Genomic DNA, 21,705 nt, shown 5'->3' with positions numbered 1-21,705 from the left:
GAGGCATGCCGGAATCCGGTCCACACTAGGTGACTTGTGGATGGATAGCTTGTCAATCGCACGGGCCACTTCCCTGGGTGAAGTCAGATAGCTATACGGTAGGTCCGAGTCAGCTGCCGGCGAAAAATGCGTGGAACCTAGCTCGGCCCCCACGGCACCAACAGGAGAAATGACAGAGTGGAACGTAGCTTCAAACCGTGCGGCGAGAGCTTCGGCCTTGTCTTGGGGATCCTCGAGGACCGCCGTGGCATCGTGCAGGGGGGGAACGCCCCGAGGGCGGGCTCGCATGCTGCGGACGTGGCGCCACACCGAGCCCGACGAGATGGACAGCGAGCAGAGGCGTGCAAATTGGACAGCCGCCTGCCATTGAGAGACCGCCCAGTTGGTAGCACGGCGGGCCCTGCGGTAATCATCCAGTCCGGCCTCCGTGCGCAACAACTGCCAGCGGGAGCGAGCACGATCCCGGTGGCGAATCAGGTCTTTGATGGTGCGCAGGAAAGGCATCCCAGCATTCCGCGGCCGGCATTTAGGAATAGCCAGGTCCGCAGCACGGAAGACGGCAGCTGAGAGCACCTGGACAGCGGCGTCGATAGCGGCCGGCGAGCGAGGCGAAGCGGTAAGATTGAGCTGCCTGTCCAAAGAACGCCTGTACGAAGGCCAGTCGGCACGATGGAAGTCCCAATGGAGAGTGGCGTCCGAGAGGTCAAACGTAGCCTGGAGCTCGGCCACTACAGGCAGGTGGTCAGAGGCAAGGCCGAAATGAGTGCGAACGGCATATAGGGCAACACCAGGCGTGGTCAAGAACAAGTCCAGCGTGGAAGGTCGCTGGTCGCGACGCACGGGCACATAAGTGGCAGATGGCGGAGCGAGTATGCGGAGACCATCAGCCGTAGCGACACGGAGTAGGCCTCGCCCCCGATAGTCCGTGGCGGCACAGTGCCAGCGGGTATGTCGGCTGTTGAAATCACCAGCGATAATGACAGCTGCATCCAATTGAGCCAGCAGCGAAATGCCCGCAGAAGGAAACGGCCCATGAGGCGGGAGGTAGGCCGCCACAAACGTGAAAGGACGTGCCGTGCCAGTGATGCGAACAGCAACGGCCTCAAAAGGCAAGACTTGAGGCAGTACACGTCGATAATGGCGCACATCCCGGCGAACGAAAAGCGCGACCCCCGCCGCGCATCGCATCCAAGCGGTCAGCACGGTGGATGACATAGCCAGCCGGGGAGAAAGAGATCCGGGGTGTGAACCAGGTCTCGGTGACGCCAGCAACCAGAGGGCGATAGGTGTCCAGCAAAAGCGAGAATTCTGCGCGGCGAAAGGCCAGCGAACGGGCATTCCACAACAGGAGATTGTCAGGCATGGCGACTGGCAACATCATCGGACGATGGAGGAGCATCGCCGCACCCATCGAACAGCGAGGACAGGGCCATGAGGACCACGTCACATTTGTCCACCAGAGAGCGCGCCGCTCGAAAAGAATACTCTAAAATTGCACACCCCATTGAAAGATTGCTATCAGGTCTACCGGAAACAGATGGTTTCAATCCAAAAAAATTAATCGAATTTTTGAGACATTTACTCAAATTACACCTATAGGGTGGTATCCCTGACAAACAGCTTTTCGAGGTGATTTTTCCCTTAACACAGCCACCTATGAGTGAGCGCACTACTATGGCCATTCAAAATAGCCTCTCCTTTGACCAGTATCATGCCGACATTTTAGATTTCTTTATTCCGGCGCGGCTCCTTTTAGACATACGTTTAGAATGGTACAATCGTTTGCAGCAATGCAACGAACCCCTCCAAAGTTACATTTCTGATGTCAAAGAAGCGGCGACCGTTCTCAGACTAGGTGTTTCAGAACACGAGGTTATCAGTACGATCCTGGATGGTCTCAGCCCAGAAGAACGCTCTAGTTCAGTGTTCCACACCCGCCCGCAGACTTTTGCGGAATTGGATAAGCTGTGCATACACTCCACAAATGTTGAATTTGCAGATTTTCAGAGAAACCGGCTAGGATATTTTAGCAGTTACCAAAAACGCAGTACTGACGTCGAACCCAGGACTTTCCATAAACCACAACCACAACACCAACAACAAAAACATCAGGGCAGTACCTATTTTGCTTCCAAACCTAAGCTAACCCAGGCACAAGAATTGTATTGTAATTTCTGCAAAAGGCCAGGACATAATCTGGAACAGTGCCGAAACAAAAATAAGCGACAACAAAATTACAATCACCCAAAAAACATGTGGGTGGTGGCCCGAACAATTTACTTCGGGTCCACCGAAACATTCTCACAAGAAATTTTTCCGACATTGTCGATATGCGGTTAATTCAAATACAACCAGATCTCACAAGAAAGTAAGGGCAAACACAAAAACGAAACAGGTAACCTTGAAACAGGGAAAAACAAAACAGATCAAAACAAACACAGAGAAGATCGTATTGAGATTCACACATGTAAAACATGTGTTACCCCCACTAACACTGACAAGAGAAAATGTCACAACATTTATGGTTGTCTTCCTACTGTATTACCCTACACAAAACATTGATTGGCAAACATGAATTATGAGGTCTAACTGAGACTGGATCAGTGCGAAGTTTCATTTCTGGCAGATTATTTCGTACATTAAAACAGAGTAAGTTGATCTTGAAAACTGAAGCCACCGATTTACATTGTGTCACGGCATCTGAACAGCCCTTAAATGTGAAAACTGCTGTAGTAATTAAAATTAAAATGATCTATATTAATGATGTTTTCAGTTTTTAGTGTCGGAAGAACTGGCTACAGATCTAATTTATGGGTCTGATTTCATCGCCAAAACGGGTTTAATTATAGACCTTCAGGCCAGAAATTTCATGTTTAAGTTCAAAAAAAACATTCGTATTCCTTTTGGGGTGCCAGAGAAAATGAATTTGGGATCTACCAACACGTGTCTAGCCACAGCAGAAGATGAACGTGTGACTGGCTTAGACCATCTCAAACCACAGGAAAAGGCAGCAATTAAAGACTTATGCAGTCGTTTCCCTGATGTTCTTACCAGTAAATTAGGGCGAACCCATCTAATTGAGTACGAGATTCAGTTGATAGATAAGACTCCGGATAAATCACACCCCTATCAGTTGTTAGGACCTAAGATGGAAATTATGCGAAACCATGTTCAGAATCTCTTGGATAAACAGGTCATCGAACCCTCTACCTCACCATACAGCCCCAGCCTTTCTGGTACCTAAGGGCAAAGATCAACAACGCTGCATGGTGGATTTCAGAAAAGTTAATCAGCACATATCCATAGAAACAACTCCTTTACCCGACCTCAATACAGCATTCCACTGGTTCAGTAAAGCCAAGTATTTTAGTGTTTTTGATTTTAACTCAGCCTATCACCAAATTCCCTTAGCTAAGGATTCAAAACCTATACAGCTTTCTGTGTTCCCTGTAACTTATATCAGTACACAGTAGTGCCATTTGGTTTGGCCACTGGCGCACAAGTCCTCACTCGACTCCTAGACCAATTATTAGGCGATCTCAAATTTAAATCATTATACAATTATCTGGACGATGTAGCCGTTTTTTTCAGAATCCTTTGAAGAACACACAAAACATTTGGCAGAAGTGCTACTCAGATTGCGAAAGTCAGGCCTTACAGTAAACAAAAATAGGCGATATTTGCAGTTCAAGAGCTTTCTTTTCTAGGACACTCAGTTTCAAACAAAGGTGTAACTATAGATCCTTCTCGGACTCAGGCCATACTCGATTTTCAACCACAAAAAACCCCCAAGGGCATAGCCCGCTTCATTGGCATGGCCAATTTTTATTCGAAGTACATTCCTCACTTCGCAGAAAAGGCTGCATCACTTAACTCATTGCGTAAGAAAAACTCACCTTTTGTATGGGGTCCAGAACAGGAAAAATCTTTTCAAGTTTTAAAACAGGCGATAGCCAGCCCCCCTGTACCCCGTATGGTGGATTTCACAAAACCTTTTATTTTGCAAACAGATGCATCCAGTGTCGCTATTGGCACCATACTATCAAAAGAGTTTGAAGGCCACCGACAGCCGATTGCTTTTGCTTCGAGCACATTCACACATCAAGAGAATAAATCCTCATCAGTATACGAATTCGAATGCTTATCAGTAGTTTTTGGAATAGATAAATTTCGCCAATTTTTGGAACACCGAGAATTTCTCCTATAAACAGATAACCAAGCCTTAGCATGGCTGTTGGCACATCCTAAACCGCTAGGTAAACTTGGCCGCTGGATTGCTAAAATTTCTTCTCTGAAATTTAAAATTCAACACATTCGCGGCTTGCAAAAAATTGTAGCGGACACCCTGTCTCGCATGTTTGAGAATCCTACAGTTCATAACCCTCCAGACGAACAACCGATTTTGTGCCAAGCACTTCTTACCAATTTTCCTTTAGCTTTCCAGGGTCTTCAATCCCACCAGCAAGCCAACCCACACATTAAAAATATTATTGCGCTTGTCAAGGCAGGATCTGGACCAAAGTACTATAGAATGTCCAAGGTACTCCTACAGAGAAGGTCTCAACAGTCTAAATCATACAGAATTGTTCTTCCACAAAATCTTCGTGTCATGATATTCACTTATTATCATACTTCACCTCTCGGCGCACATTTAGGGATATATGAAACCATACAAGGTATTCGAATACACTTCATTTGGGACGGTTTGCATAAAGACATTACTAAGCATGTAAAATTGTGCAAACTTTGTGCTTTGAGCAAACCCGCACAAAAAACCCAGTTTGGTTTTCTTTCTTCTGAAGTAGCCGATCGACCCATGCAGAAACTGTTCATTGACTTTGTCGGCCCCTTCCCATGTTCGAAAACTGGTCATACCATGCTTATAGTGTGTATTGATGCATTTACGAAATTTGAGTGGCTGATTCCGCTACGTAAAGCTACGGCTGCCACCACAATCTCAGCTTTGCGAAACAATTTATTTAAAATTTCTGGGGTATCCTCTATTATAGTCTCTGACAATGGACCACAATTTATTTCCAAGTCATTCAAAAACATGTGCTTTTCACATGACATCCTGAATGTCACCACTTCACCATATTATTCAAAGCCATCGCATGCGGAGAGCTTTAATCGCAATCTCCGTTCGGCTCTAATAGCCTATCATGCGCATTAGCAGGACATATGGGACTCCAATTTGGTATAGCTGCAGATGGCGTTTCATTACGCATGCCACGAAGGACACAAAACAAACCCATTTGAACTGATGTTTACATATAAACCAAATACACCTCTTTCCAATCTTTGGTCGTTGCACGACCTTTTACCCGATGATCCGAAGGACATCCGAGAGATCTGGGGAACAGCACACCGAAACCTAAACCTTGCTCATGAAGCAAGTAAAGTAAAGTACAATAAAAATCGTTCATCTAATCCTTACAGGGTAAATGATATAGTGCTATGTAAGGCACACCCACAGAATAGAGCGATCGACAAACGATCAGCCAAACTCTCGTTTCGTTGGTTCGGTCCCTTGCAGATCTAGCGATTTTCATCGCCGGTGACAGATAGCCTAGCTCATCACAGTTCAGGAGAATTTGTGACCAGAGCTCACATTTCCCATTTAAAGAAAACACAGGTAAACCTACAGTAGGATTGTTTTTCTTTTACTCCTATCAAAGGAGCCTCACTAAACTTTGGCATGCCTAGCATCGTTAAGATGTCATTTCTCCAAAAAAAACCGGGCAGTAATTTTTTAAGTTATACAAAACCATGGTACTAGATATAAGAATGCTAGCATTAAGGTGTACTAGTTTAAGTGGCCACTTAGTTTGTAAGTTTCTTTTGTAATAGGTTAAATTCGAGCGGGAGTTATCCACATACCACGCTCCTGTTTAGAAAGTAAGTAGTAGGATACAGGTAAACCTGGTTACTCGCCTAACTAAAGAGTATAAGTGTTGGATTTTTTCTATGCTCCGCATTCAAGCGGGGGAGTATGTGCCGTTTATTGGTGTTTTTTGCACAGATTTTAAATTTAAGATTTTTTTTAAACTAATTTAATTTTTGTCCGACTACTGTACACTTCTATCAAACCTTTCTCAGACTAATCCTGTGTCTTTGTTAACACCATATAATACGATATGTTTGCCAGCACATGTTATGCTAGCAGGATGACTGCCATTTCTATCGCTCCCTAGCACGTCCGAAGTCTGTAATATCAATTCCCTACATGATTAAATTTGCATAGAGCAGCTTCTGACTTGCAAGCACTATTTCTTAGAGGCCGGCTGAGCCCAGCGAGTCTCGGCACGACCGAGTATCTCGTGAACCCTCTTTCCCAGCCTTGTTGCGTTTTTTGTCTACCCTTCACCCCCCAGTCCCCCCCTTTGGTTCTCAGAATTTAGCGAGGATCATTGCCCTGACATGAACTCGCCAGGCAGTGGCCTACTTCTGTGCCCACCAGAAGAGAGCGCGGTGGTCGTCCTTCGGTGCATCAACTGAAGTTGTTATTACACCCATCTCAGTCACCTCCGGAAGTTCTCGGCCCAGTGCCGAATCTTCCCCCTCTTTTCCCTAGGGCCGAGGGCCCGTTTTAATTAGGAGCATTGTCCACCATTGCGCCACTTAGAATTCGGCTTCTTATCGTGGAGCAGGACGGCCTGTGTCATCTCGGCGTCTGCTCTGTTGAGAGACTTTTTCGCGGCAACGGCGAACTCTTCTTTCGAAGAAGGAATGTAGTCAGCGGTGTTAGGGGATGTGATCCCACTTTCAAAATTTAGTAGTAGCCAGTCAGTCGTTGTTTTTAGGCAACAAGTAATGTCTTAGTTTAAATTTTATATATTTTTTTATCTTTCTAAATTATGGTTTCTTCCGCGACCTCCGCGCTATTCTCGATCCGCGCCTTTCGGATATATGCGCGAGACTATTCGTGAGTCCAGGAGCTACACCCTGTTTGGTGAGTAGGGGAGACCGGGGCTAGTTGGCACACTTTTTAATAAAACATTTATATAATTTTTTCAATGTTGTTAATGTGAAATTTTTTTATGGCAGTTCAAGTATCTACATTTCAGCAATATATTTGAGCCACAACAATCGCAGTTTGAAAGTCATAAAATGGTTTATTTAATAATGAACTGTCCCACTGCTTGTGTGCCAACTTGCCCCTGGAACGGGGTAAGATGGCACACACGTAGGGGCATGTTGGCACACATTACAAAATTGAGCATATATGTGTATATATGTGCCTATATGTATAGGCTACATATATCTACATATATACAGGGATATATAGAATAATTTTACAACTAATTACTTTTTTGCATGTATCTTTATTTTATTTCATTACTAAATTTTATCGATTGCCTTCAAGTTTTTTTAACAGATATCACAAATTTATGGAAATACAATCATAGATAATATTACGAATGTGTTGCTTATTTAAGCTAAATATATAACATACATTAGCGCGCATATATATATAAGTATACATATATATATATATATATATATATATATATATCCAATTTCCGTATTTTTTAATGCTAATAATACAAAATCTTAAAATCTTAGCAATTTTACCTACAGTATTTTTCTCTGTATAGCCTATCATACAGTAAAATGTTAATAGAATGCCAATTCTGATCATGAAAATATTTATACTAAATTTTAACTGGTTGATCCAACATGAGCCAAAGTCTTCTAACATTTCTTACAGTTGTGGCACAAAAATTGCACGCTATTATCCGAACAATCTTCGTGGGCCCACATTTTGCAACCGACGCACTGCACCCACTGTTCACCGGGCCGGCTTTTGGAATATGGTCCTAAACAAAGAAGACATAATGTATCCTCCCTACTGGCTCTGCTGTTTGCTGTGTTGACACATATGTTTTTCTTTTTCTTGCATAACATTTTCACCTTAGACTTGCGTGGATTCTGAACTGTATCTTTCGAACTTCCAAACAAGTTTTTCTTAGCTCCTTTCTTCTTATCAATATCTGATTTCTTTTTAGCTAATTCATTTCTTATTGGAGTATCTGTCAACACTTCACTCTTCCTTTTCCTATTATTTACCCGGTTATTTTTCCTTGGACCAGCTTTGGGAAATGGTCTCACCATTTCTGGGCTTATGTTGCACGTAGAATCAACTACAATTTCCTTATCTTGTGATGCGATTTCGTGTAAGCCCCTGCTCGTTACGTCCATTGACGTTTCCTGATCAGCTTCTTCCTCAGTTTGTTGTACAATCAGCATATTTGAAGGGCCTGCTTCCATGATTACAGGTTCATTTGGTCTACATTGAACAGTGTTGTCTGAATTAGGCAATTCTCCACTGTCAACATCATTTTCGTCAGGTGCTGGGCGGTCTGTTACGTAACAACCAAGATAATCTGTATCATTAAAGACATCAGGGTTGAAAGGTGATACCCCACTTACTCTGAAACCAGATAAAATATTTCTCGGCGTAACCGCACTAGAAAAAGCAGCATTTACAACTTCAGGTATGTCATAAATAGTCATTGTTTTCCCAGGATGGTTCACCAGCCAAGAATCACAGGCACTGTTCACAAATTTCTTTAAAGGGCCAAATACACTCCGGTCTAATGGTTGCAGTTTATGGCTGCAGTGTGGAGGGAAAGAAAGGACAGTGACCCCCTTATCTTTAAGGTAGTCCAATGCTTCAATTGAAAGATGTGAGTCGTGATTGTCAAGTAGCAACAGACATGGGTTTTCTTTGGAACACTTAACATTTGTTACGAAGTGATGTGCAAATTTGACGAAATTTGCTTCCTTCATCCAGCCGGTAGCATTTGCATCTCCAGAACTACCTATAGGCGCTCCTTTCAGAAAATATTCACGAAAATTGACGCGAGGGAAAACAAAATATGGTGGCACATGATTTCCTGTCGCAGATACTGCAACAGCTACAGTAACTAGAGTTCCTCTTTCGGCAGAAGTAATTTTACCTACTTGCTTAAAACCTTTCCGTGCAACTACTCTGTCTGGTCTTTGCACTGTAGTGATACCAGTCTCGTCCATGTTCCACACATCTCCAGGCCCAATTTTCAATCTATCCATAACGTCTTTCAAATTGTCGAAAAATGCTTTCACATTAGTGCGATTGAAACACGTAGCCCTTGAAAGACTGGTCGCTTCAGGTGTTCTTATAGAAAGTGTAGGATGCCGTTTTAAAAATGCAGAAAACCAATCCGCACCTGCCATTTCACAGTCAGCCCAAGAAGAAGGAAACCTTACCTTAAGTCTCACTGCATATTCAAATGCGAATTTCCTGACTTCCTTTGGTGACAATCCATAATAAATATCAGCTGCTTTCTTCAAATAATCAGCAAACTCATTCTCTTGTTCGTTTGTAAAAACCTGAAAAAAACAACCACAAGCCATTAAGCATCTTTAAATTCCTAATTGATATATTTATTCAGGTCGACAACATAACATTTTTTTTAAAAAGCCCTTACCTGTCTCAGTTTCTTGTAGCCAATTGTAAGAGGTGGGGTATCTTGTGGAGCAATAAGTTTTTCTTCAGTTACTTTGCTACAATATCGAGCCAAAGAGCGAAATGGAATTCCAAAATCCTTTGCTACGCTTCTGATGGACTTCCCTTCGAGTTTAACTTTCTTTACTGCTGTTAAAACAACGTCTTGGGAAGTCTGGCATCTATTACTTGTTCTTTTGTAGGTGCGCATGTTGAAGCCTAAAATAAAAAATGATATCCAATTAATAAAACTATAATATTTTGTTGTCTTTCCTACTTGTAATAATGTATGTAATGGTTTGAATTTCTAAAAAATATGCTATTTCATTCCAGTGCTAGCTTATACCTTTTACTCATAACAATGCGTTTCGTTTTGGAAGATCTAGAATCGCGAGAAAGTGTCCGGGGCATGTTGGCACATGTGCCAACATGCCCCGCCATCTATGTGCCAACTAGCCCCACAGCAACTTTTAAAACTTACTTGAGTGAACGAAAGAATTGGAATATATTTACATTATTTTAGTAATTGCTTCTTAAAACTAGCTCGTTATAATGTTATACACAAATATTGTTTTAAAAATATATAATTTATTATAAAAGTTATATCCAAGTCTTTGTAAGACAAAATTTTTACTCACCAAACGTAGAAGTAAAGAAAATGGTCTCCTGTTTGTAATAGTGAAGACTCGCGGCGGAAAACAACAGGATCTAGGGACCTGGTCTGTGTGATCCTACATACAAGAGCGTTATGCTATCTGTCGGTAATTATTCGAACTATTAGCACTGTGCCAACTTACCCCTGTAGCCAACTAGCCCCGGTCTCCCCTACTTCGGTCGCTTTTCCTCCCTGTATTCCCGTTTGTAGGCCTTCGCGCCGACTGTGTTTGGCTGTCTGGAAGCAGGTCTAATTCATCTGAATTTGACTTGTGTTTCAGACAGGGTCCAACCCTTGGGGGCCGAAATTGCACCCAACATGTTGTCCAGGACCTTAAGCTTCGAGTCTCTTTAAGGAGAGCTTTATCCCGGCCAGACGTCCAACTTTGAAGCCCCGGGTGATATTTAAAAATATAACTTCTCCCTACAACCAACGATCGAACTTATCTTAATGAATAACAGCGAGCAGTGGCATAGGGAACTTAACAAATAAGAATATGTGAAATTGTTTAAATAAATGATAATTACAGTAATGAGTGGACGAATCTAACATGCTATAATATGTCGGGAAGGACACTTTTAAATTGCTTTTCTGTGCTTGATTTGTTGTTAAAAGTATAGTATAACATGTTTTAATCATATCGGGCCGGCCCCCCTTTTTATAACTTGTTAATACCTTTCATTGTGAAACTAAAACAAATGGCAAACAGATTTAATTTAATTCTTTTTAAATAAACCAGGAAATCTATAGACCAATATACTTATGTAGTGATTTATTTATTTCTTATTTACCTATATATATTTAAACGATCCACTATCTTACAAGTTGTTTGTGTTTAGGCAGTATCAAATTGTCTTGTTCACCGCCTCGTGCCACCTCTGGTAATATTTGTATTTTTCTTTATAATTTTGCTCAGCTCTTTCGTAGGACTTTTTTTTTATAAATTTAAAATAATCTAATTTTGGGGCACAAGAGACGATTCAATAGTATCTTTCGGGTTTAGTTTGTATCTCACTCTATAGGGGTGCTGTTAGTTTCACACATAGCGAGATGAAGATCATGTAATGGTTAGCGAGCCAGATCGGATCGACACATTTGTTTGATTCCGAGTTTTGATGGATAACTTTAAATTATTTTTGTAAACACAATTTTTTATGTACTTCTTATTATAAATAAAATGATTTAACGCTATGAACATTAACTAACATTTTTGTTTGACTAAGTATAAAAAACTTTTTTTTAATCTAACTTTCCTGTCTCTGTGACCTGTTGACAAGACGTTAAAACGAAATAAAAAATAATTTTATTAAATTAATGTTATTATCTTTATCTCTGTTTATTGCGTCATAAGACATTCTTCTCTTCGAAGTTACGTTAGTGTCATTTATACATTAAAAAAAGTTTAAAATAACATACATACATACATTAAGTATGTAAAGTACACGTCAAATCTTGAGGACGAATGAGATTATTTGGAGAAACTATAACTGTTAATGTAAATACAGAGGGTATACTTGTTACTACTTTTTTTTTTAAACCAATATTGTTTGAAACTGTTGCTTATTTTAGGTCTTACTAACGAACAACAAATAATTCAATTTTTTTTCCCTTACACAAAATTACAAATTAAGGTGCTATATTCCTCTTCGTTTACAGAGAAATACTGTAGAAGTATTTTAACTGGGAATGCAGTAAACGTTTAGCCAGACAGCCAGTTGAAACATGTCAGGGAGGTCATACGCGGTGTCATTTCGAAAAACCTTGGAGTAAAATATCAAGATTTATGAAACAGAAATTGAATTAGAGCCTTCGTGATTGCGCCACCTGATTCGATCATACGCAACTTTCGTTAATTGGAGCATGAACATTATATATTGTATGGTATTTTGATGTATTTTAAAAGTATTTATAAAATTTTAGTTTTTGATACTTTAATTAATTTATTTATTTGTACAACTTATTTTTATATTTTTAAACTATAGAACTAAAACAAACGATTTTCGTTTGAACCATACATATTTTTACTGTGTAATTCCATGGTTGTTTAGTACTCTTTATGACTACTATTATAATTGTCCAGGGGTATTTCCCGTTTATATATAATTATTTCTTTGGGTTTGTATAAGTGTGGGCAAAAAGGATTTTCCTGCTCTTTCGGAAAGCAGATGTTCAGGCTGAGTTCATATTTTAGCATGACTCGTGTGGCCGAAAATGCGCCTTACTGTTGACTGTCAATACTTCCACTCTATCTGTACGTGTGACCTGCGTTACGTCTGAAAATCAGTAATTTAACTCTCTCTCTCTCTCTGTCTCTCTCTCTCTCTCTCTCTCTCTCTCGCGGTCTTTCTCTCCCATCACGGAATTAAAAGTTTCCAAGCCCTAACAAGTCAGTTGTAGTGTACCTCCTGCAACGGAAGTTTTCTGTTTTATTTTTTGTAATTAAAGTGTGTTAACAATAAAGGGTTTTTCATCCAAAATTATTATATTATTTTTGTATCGTATTTCGCACCATAAACTTTAAAAATTAACATTGTTTAAATGACTCAATAAAAAAGTATTTTTTTAACATACTTTATTCTAAAATCAAGGACAATGTGAGGTGATAGGGGCAACAATTTCTTGAAACCAGATAATTATTTACTCGACTTTGGATAAGCACTTACTCTGTTCATTGCCGATAGCGGGTCGGGAAGGGGAGTAGGTGTTATTTACAAATGAGTTAACGAATAAAGTTCCTAAGAAAATGGTTGTGTCATAATTAGTTAATACGAGATTAGTGACAGGAGCGCAAATCTGTTGGGTTCTAGGGGAGGGGGGGGGGGCCGTGCAAATTCCCAGGTAGGGCCCGAGTGGCCCGAAATTTTTGCGCGTCGGGTTAACCAACAGAAGTTTGGTATACTGCCCATATTTAGGCCAATATCCATGCTATAAGAAGAAAACTTTATAATATACAGAAATTTATCTATAAAACATAGTTTTAATTTTTACGTTAATCAACTCCGTTTCACAGTCATAATTTTGCGAGCGCAAGTGGGCTTATCAGTGAGGGGCTTCTTGATTCCAGGGGGCCCGGGTACCACTTGAAACCCGCCTTCCGATCAAATAGGAAGGGGGATCCCGTCCTCGACTCACCCTGGGTAACTATCAAAACAAAAAGAAAAGAAAAGCTGAAATATGCATAAAGCTCTCGAAAATCCACCCGGGTGGTCGAGCAAACAAAATGATTATATTTACAAAAGTACACGGCAAGACTTTGGCTTATTAAAATGAAAAAGCAGGGTAATACTAAGCAAAGTTTTAATATTGGCAACATCATTTGCAGGCCTCATAAAAAAATTAAAGAATCGTACATGGCATTTACCTAATTCTACTTTAACATTAATATAACGAAAATATAACGCTAATAAATAATCAGAAAATACGGATACCATAGGAATAAATATGACAAAATACAGTATACAAAAATGTATTATTATTAAAGTTCAAATGTCCTACTGGGAGCCGGATTTATATTTGCGCACGTCGAAAAATACTTTCACGTCTTGCTGCTTAAAGACGATCAGCTGTTAGCCGTGACCTTCACAAAATATATACAGTTCAGTCAAAGGTGCCGTGTATTGTCACTCTTTACGCCGGGGCGGGGGCCCTCACTGAAAATGTTTAGTTTCGTGGGCAAAAAAGGGAATCCAAATTTAAATTACAAATATCTTGACGTAATGACGTAAATTCATACCAATTTGTGTCGCACTGACAATTAATCAAAGTCATGCTAAGTAGCTTTCACTCGATATGTTTTCAGCATATCTAATGGGTAAGTGTAATCAGTAACAGCCCACTGTAAAACGTGCTTCGTAGATGAGCGCCCATTGCAAAACTATGCTTCTTACGAATATTATATTCTTGATCCACAACCACTACATCAAACGCTACGTGTGGCCTCTTTACCTTAGCGTGATTCTTGAAGGTATCGCAGCTCAATACGCCTCTGGGCAAGGCAAGGCCCCATCACTGGTGGTCCTGGTATGGGCTGGCCGGTGCAGAGTCGAAGCGGTCACGCTTGTCTCGCGGTGTAGTCCCTCCACACGTCCAGTCACGGCGACTCCCCATCCAACAGTCCCGCGGCCCACACTTCACATCGCCACCACCGGCACTCCGGCGCTGATGACGTCATAGGCGAATCGAAGTATCGCTACCAGTAGCCGGCCATTAAATCACAATCGATATATTGAATATAAACAAAACTAGAACGAAACAAAACAAAGAATAACCAAAAAAGAAATAATAACAATTAAATAATTAAACAAAAATACAGCAACTGAGTATTACAAAATTAAAAGGGAACTTTAAAACGGAAATAAATCCGTAAAATCAATAAAAGCAAAAATATAAAAAAAGTATAAAAGTGGCCCGGGGGCCACAAACTGTGCCCCCCCCCCCCCCCTCCAAGGATGTACATCCATGGTAAGTGGCGTTAATCATTAATGCATCACATTTATTTAGAGAGGTTCGGAGATACTCAGCTTACGATATAACTCAGATGTATGATTCGGAGTCCTTCGTTGTATTAACCTTTCACATTTTAGTTACCCGGTGAATTATTTGATTGTTGTAAACTGTCACCTGTCCAACCTTCTACCTGGAAATGTAGTCCTTAGACAGCAAAAGAGAATTAAAAATATTATTTTTAAAAAGACATTTTATGTATCTCTCATCAATTGAATTGTTTTACCTATAAATTTGAAAAAGTTAAAACCATAGCCACATAAAAATGTTGAAACAAAGTGATTGGGGAAGAGTGGGAGACCATAGTTTAAATTCTTCTTTACGAATCTGCACAATTGGGTGTACCCTTCTTAGACTATCACGTTGCGGCATTGCTTCACACACAGAATTTTGTTTAAAGTTTCAGTTAGCTGCCAAAATCTGATCTAATTGTTAAACATATATTCTTATTCATCATTTTTATAACATTTTTAACTATGTAATATGTTAGTGAAATTAGTGTATCATAAAATATAAAAAACATATTCGAGTTATATACTTATATAAACAAGATGATAAATTGTTCTTAACAGAAACAGGTTATCAAAATCAATATGCTTAGATTTCAAATATAACTTAAGTTATAAACAAGGTTGTCTTCTTTGGTCTGTAGCTCTTAATAGTGAAATATGTACTCAATTTACGGCATTATTACCAGAGGGTAGAAATGTGAAGTTTGGGCGTAGGCAGGCACAAACCCTTTTTCGCACAGTTAGTATGACTGAAGACAGCACCCCGCTACGTTACACTAGACCTAAAAAAACACTGGCTTAAAGACTGACATGAATTACAGGGCTTACACGAGAACGATGTATAATAATTATATCATTAATAGCTCATTCAGTTTTAACGATGCGTTATGTAGGACTGCACAAAATGCACGTGAATCGTACTTACGAACATTCGAGGTAATTTGTTACAAAAATCTATGGAAAAAATTCACAAATCTTCATAAAGAAACTGTAATATTTTTGCAATCATAATTTAAAGTATACAGCAAAGGAATTTTTATCAGTAATTCATATTTAATTACAAAAAAGAAAACTGCGTTATCTGAACAAGAAAATTATTATCAGCACTTATTACTGAAAACACAAAGGCTGACACATAGAGGCCAATATATGGTTTAATTATGCTCTTTTTTTATTATTAAATATCCATGCTTAGACCATGGCTGAAGCCTTTGAAAATGGTAAAAAGTGAAAAAATAGTAGTATGAAACCCATTGAAAAAAGAAGAGAATATAACAAAAATTAAAAGTTAAATAATTTACGGGCGATCTGTGGTCGGGAAGTGGAAGGGGGTGAGTTTTTAATGGTAAAAAACGGTTTATCTCGATTTCTGGCAAAACTAAAAGTCCTGTGGGAAAAAGTTAAAAACATAGATTTAGGTAATAAAAACATCTACAACTTTTGTATTTGCACGTTTTTCACATAACATCAAAATTTATGTGAAAAATTCAAATAACTAAGTTTTTGGTTTTTAATTTTATATCTTTTACAAAAATATTTTTTTCACGAAATTTGGTGAAAACCTACCTTTTTATGTCCCAAACACACGGTAAATTTTTTGATTTAAAACTTTTTTTTCCATCTTATTTTGACTTAATTTCGTAAAAGCACTCTAAAATCAATCAAAAATTCTCACATCAAAATATCAGCTTTTTTAAAATAGTCGGTGGGATTTTTGTTTGTTGAAATCTCCACTTTCTAATGGTGTAAAAAAATATACATTACTATGGTAAATGTTCTCAGAAAATGAAAAAAAAAAAAAAAAAAAAACTCGAATCAGACATTTTTTAAAAATCATTTTGTACAATTTTTAGCTTTTATTAACATTTACACTTTAATTACTCGAAAAACGTAAGATTCCATTTTAAATTGATAAAAAATTACAAATCCATAAAACATATTTCAAAAAACATGCGAAAATAGTTCTAAATATTAAAGATAGGATTTAAAGGGAATTTCATCTTAAAAAAATTTGACTGCTGCAAATTTTTTCAGTAAAAAATCTTTTTTTTTATTCAATGCAGAAATACCTACGATAGTTTTGAAGGATTCATAATTAAAACTATTAGACGTGAAAAATAGATCTTTTACAGTAGTATAGGATAGTATGTCCGAGATCAGGATTCAGGATGTGGATTGTGATTGTCGGTCCGCCATCTTGGATTTGTGGCGTCACGGCGACAAAAATTCCTCAAAATCCCTCAAAAATGACTCAAAATGACTCAAAAATTCCCGTTTTAAGAAAAAAAAACCCGTTTTCGAGGGAAAAATTCCCGTTTCGAGGAAAAATTTCCCGTTTTATTCCGTAAAAATCCCAGCGGCTAGAAATGTCCTGATAGAGGCTTAAGCATCCTTAACTCAAGCCTCAGTTAAGCCTCTATCAGGACTTGACCTTGACCTCGACGGCCATCTTTATCCGGCGCCAGGCTTCAGGCTGTGGATTGCGATTGTCGGTCAGCCATATTGGATTGTGTCTTCACGGCGGCCATCTTGGATGGTTGTGACCTTGACCTTTGACCTTGACCTTGACCCCGACGGCGATTTTGGATCCGCCATCTTGGATCCGCCATTTTGGATGACGTCATTTTGTTTTCTCGTACATTCCGACGATGTGTTTTCCGCCATATTGTATGATGACGTCACCGTTGCAAATTTCGTTACCATCGCCATCTTTAACTTTTGTATTTATTATCCGATTTTAATGAAATTTTTTTAAAAAATTATAAAAAAAATTCACTTAATAAAAATTTAATAAAATATTTAAAAAAACAAACATTTACGACACGGAGCTCGGAGTCCTCGGTTCGAACCTGGTGAGGGCAAAAAAAAATAAAAAATGGCGACCGATCCTTCCCTCGTGGTGGCTGCAGGCAGACTGACTCCCACCACTTTTTTTTTTCAAAGCATATATATCGTCACCTAGTATGACGCAATGTCCGCCATTTTGTCTTCGATGCTGGAAGCCATCATCATTGTATCGTCGGCGAGAGTGCGCTGACGCCATGCTAGTTGAATTCTTATCCGCTAGAGTGCAGTAATCATTTATTATTGCTGTGTCACCCGCCATCTTGAAATTTGGCCGCCATCTTGAAAATCCGTAATTATTTAGCTAGGAATTCGGAAAAAGTTCCAAGAATAATCGGAAGCACACGGAGAAAACCGCCACTAGTTTTCTTTGATATCATAAAAAACAAAAAAATTAATAAAAAAAAATTAAAAACGAAAAAAATTAAAAAACTGATTTTGGCTTGTACTATAACTCTAACTTTGCACATCAAAGAGAAATTCACAAGCTAGCAGAATGTTTGAATTTTTTTCGTTTTTAATTTAAATTTTTTATTTTTTTTGTACTTTATGATAGTGGCGGTTTTCTCCGTGTGCTTCCGATTATTCTTGTCAATATTATGGTGGTTTTCTCCGTGTGCTCCCGTTTATTCTTGACAATATTATGGTGGACTTCTCCGTGTGCTCCTGATTATTCTTGACAATATTTTGATGGTTTTCTCTGGGTGCTTCTGATTATTCCCGACTAGACATCTGATGGTTTTCTCCGAGTGCTTCTGGTTACTGATGAGAAATTGATCTCTGCATGAAGGATTTTTTTACTTAATGAGGCATGTCATTTTTATTCAAGGTTGCATTTAATTAGTGAATTTCTGCTACTTAAACAACACTTGTAATATTTTTATCAGGTGGAAATTTAAAATAAAATCATTACTCAGTCGAATAATAATAATCTCTGAAAAATTTAAGAAGCACTAACAGGAAGGACGAACTTCCTTCTCCTTGGAGTCTAGCGAATTCAATCTTCCTTTGCGATCGATAGTGAGCATTCCGCATCCCGCATTAATGAAATATATATTATTTACCTGCAAGCAACACGTGGCGACATCTGTTGATGACAGCCAGAACTACTTGCATCAATTTGCTTTGCATTAGATAACGTAACTCTCGCTGATGAAATATTTAAAAAATTCTATTTAAGAAATGGTTCCAATTGGAGAAAACTGACAGTTTGTATCTAACATTAGTCACAGAAGCTACCATGGATCATGGTTTGTTATCTGCAGCTGAATCGGAAGGAAGCCGCTGTAGATACTGTGGCAAGGATTTTGCCATGAGAAGGAATGCTAGACGTCATGAGAAGAATGATTGTGCTAGAAACCCACTACGCAACATGTTAAGCTGTAATCGTTGTAGCAGGTTGTTAACACGAATTGACAGCTTAAAAAGACATGGTTGAACATGTAAAGTCAAGACTACTTACGGCATAGAGGACACCGATGGATCCACTAGACTAAAGAAGAGTGATCTGCATTACGTCAATAATTTTCCTTGTCCTGAGCGCAGTGGCGGACCTAGACTCTGCGGGGCCCTGGACAATTTATTTCAGCGGGGCCCTTGTACCTCGGAGGAGGGGGGGGGGTCTTATCAGACTGGAGTATGGAATACCACTAGGGAAAGGGGGATTTGTGGTCACTCTCCCGGAAAATTAGAAAATTAAACTTAATTTTGTTTTCAATTTTTTTCCGTTTGTAACTGCCAGAATCATATTTCCTACCAAAGTCACGATCACGAGAGTAATTGTAAATTAATCTGACAAACTAACAAATAAAAATTTCAGCCTTTATTATGAAATTGTCTAATTAAAAATAACTAGCCCTGTTAATAAATATCATTGAAAGTAGTTACAACAAAATAACAGGACGAACGAATAGAGATTCAAAATGTGCACTGCACGATACATGACTTAATATTTCCACTGATCTGGCGACACTGAAATAACAAAACTCGGTCTGTAACGCGTACGTTCACACCCCCTCCACTTTTGAATATCGTAAAAGGGAAGGGAAGGCTAATTATCAGCCGCTGACTACAGTCACATAAATTGAGAAGGTTGAGAGGAACTTTAGGGTAGATATACATAGCGACCTATACTTTCAATTCCTTTTATAATATAATAATAATAATGGTAATATAAACATAAAACAAAAAAAGTACAACTGTATGTACTTTTCACTGCCCTTCCCCAGAGATATATCAGAGGAAAACGACACTCAGAGCAAAGTCTTGTTGTCGCGGTATCTGTGATAACTGTAACCTGAAGCAAACACTAATCAGCATCGTAGGCTGGCAAGTGTCAGGTAATGTGAACCACATATTGCCAACCCGATTATCTGACACTCGTCCCCTGCATGTTGCGGGTAATGCATATAAAAGAGGTTCTAATAAACATTAGGGGTGTACAAATTAATTTCGAACACCTTACATGACAGGTGCTAGGGTGAGGGCAGACGCGGGGCCCCAACAGGCGCGGGGCCCCAACAGGCGCGGGGCCCTGGGCGATTGCCCGGGTCGCCCGGCCCTGGATCCGCCCCTGCCTGAGCGTGATGCTATTAGTTCACCCGATCGTGAGGAAGAACATAAATTGAAGGATGCTAATGGCTTCGGGAAGACTGAGACTAATGGAAGTATCAACACCGTGAAAAGTGAGAATACATTCAAGCCTATATTCAGTAGATCCTCCATTCTTTGTAAAAATGATGGACTCCTAAAAAGGAAGCATGAAGACGATGAAGACACTTCGACATCATCGAAAGCGAATTCATACGGTAATCTGGGTGAAGAGGATGTCTTCTACAGTGATTGTTACAGTGACTCTGAGGCTGTTGACAAAGGCATAGACTGTGATGAAGCACCTAGAGCTGACAAGATCGAAGAATGTGGCGATGTCCTAAGACCGAAACGATGAAAACGTCGTGTTATAATAAATAAATCTGATAATGCTTATTATGATCACTGGGACGATTGTGATATTAAAAGTATTTATAATAAACAAGCAAGTAAGATGGTGGTAGAAGAGATTGATTACACATCATGGAAAGATCCAAACATATTGGTTGACCGGCTAAGACTTCTACATGGCTCGCTTTGTGCAGGAAACTATCCGTGCATCAAAGAAATATCCTTCATACTCAAAGAACTGAGGAAAGCTGGCTACATACAATAAATGCTTCTTTTACTTGTATTTGTGTAATGTTGAGAAGTAATAAAATATTGAAAGTCAAAAATTTAATGTTTTTATTTCTTGTATTCTGATTTCCAACTAAGCCTGTGTGTGTGTTTCCGCTACTGTATGTGTGATCATTATGTTTCCTGTGTGTGTACTGTGTGTACGTTCCGTTTCCTGTGTGTACTGTGTGTACGTTCCGTTTCCTGTGTGTACTGTGTGTACGTTCCGTTTCCTGTGTGTGTACTGTGTGTACGTTCCGTTTCCTGTGTGTACTGTGTGTACGTTCAGTTTCCTGTGTGTACTGTGTGTACGTTCAGTTTCCTGTGTGTACTGTGTGTACGTTCAGTTTCCTGTGTGTACTGTGTGTACGTTCCGTTTCCTGTGTGTACTGTGTGTACGTTCAGTTTACTGTGTATACTGTGTGTACGTTCAGTTTCCTGTGTGTACTGTGTGTACGTTCCGTTTCCTGTGTGTACTGTGTGTACGTTCCGTTTCCTGTGTGTGTACTGTGTGTACGTTCCGTTTCCTGTGTGTATACTGTGTGTACGTTCCGTTTCCTGTGTGTGTACTGTGTGTACGTTCCGTTTCCTGTGTGTACTGTGTGTACGTTCAGTTTCCTTTGTGTACTGTGTGTACGTTCAGTTTCCTGTGTGTACTGTGTGTACGTTCAGTTTCCTGTGTGTACTGTGTACATTGCGTGTTGGAGCCGAGTAGACTTGTATCCATGTAGCTTCATAGACATGTAGTTTCGTAGCCGTGCGGTCTTTTAGCCATGCAGTCTCACAGCCATGTATAACTCGGAACCAGCTAGATCCTTTTAGACTCGTAGCCTTGTAGCCACGTAGTCTCTTAGACTCGTAGCAATGTAGCCCAATATCATTGGAGCTGATGAAGCAAAAGGCAGTTGGAGCTTTTGGGGCCATTTGGAGCATTTGGAGCTGTTGGAGCTAAGAAGTAGTCGTTGCACGTCTATGCAGGGCTAAATGTTTATGAG

At 39.7% G+C, this 21,705-nt stretch overlaps 1 protein-coding gene across 1 annotated transcript; it reads right to left on the bottom strand.

The window, feature by feature from the left end:
• Positions 1-7,531: 7,531 nt before the first annotated feature.
• Positions 7,532-10,309, bottom strand: LOC134541169 (uncharacterized). Its single transcript, XM_063384403.1, has 2 exons — positions 9,474-10,309; positions 7,532-9,375 (listed from the first exon to the last, which is right to left on the bottom strand). The coding sequence occupies exons 1-2, from the start codon at positions 9,699-9,701 to the stop codon at positions 7,696-7,698; spliced, it is 1,908 nt and encodes a 635-aa protein (XP_063240473.1). The 5' UTR covers positions 9,702-10,309; the 3' UTR covers positions 7,532-7,695.
• Between the last annotated feature and the right edge of the window lie 11,396 nt (positions 10,310-21,705).

This window comes from Bacillus rossius, chromosome 1, assembly GCF_032445375.1.
Source record: "Bacillus rossius redtenbacheri isolate Brsri chromosome 1, Brsri_v3, whole genome shotgun sequence".
Taxonomy (NCBI): domain Eukaryota; kingdom Metazoa; phylum Arthropoda; class Insecta; order Phasmatodea; family Bacillidae; genus Bacillus; species Bacillus rossius.
The sequence above is the reverse complement of the archived record's forward strand: the minus strand, read 5'-3'. Positions and strand labels throughout refer to the sequence as shown.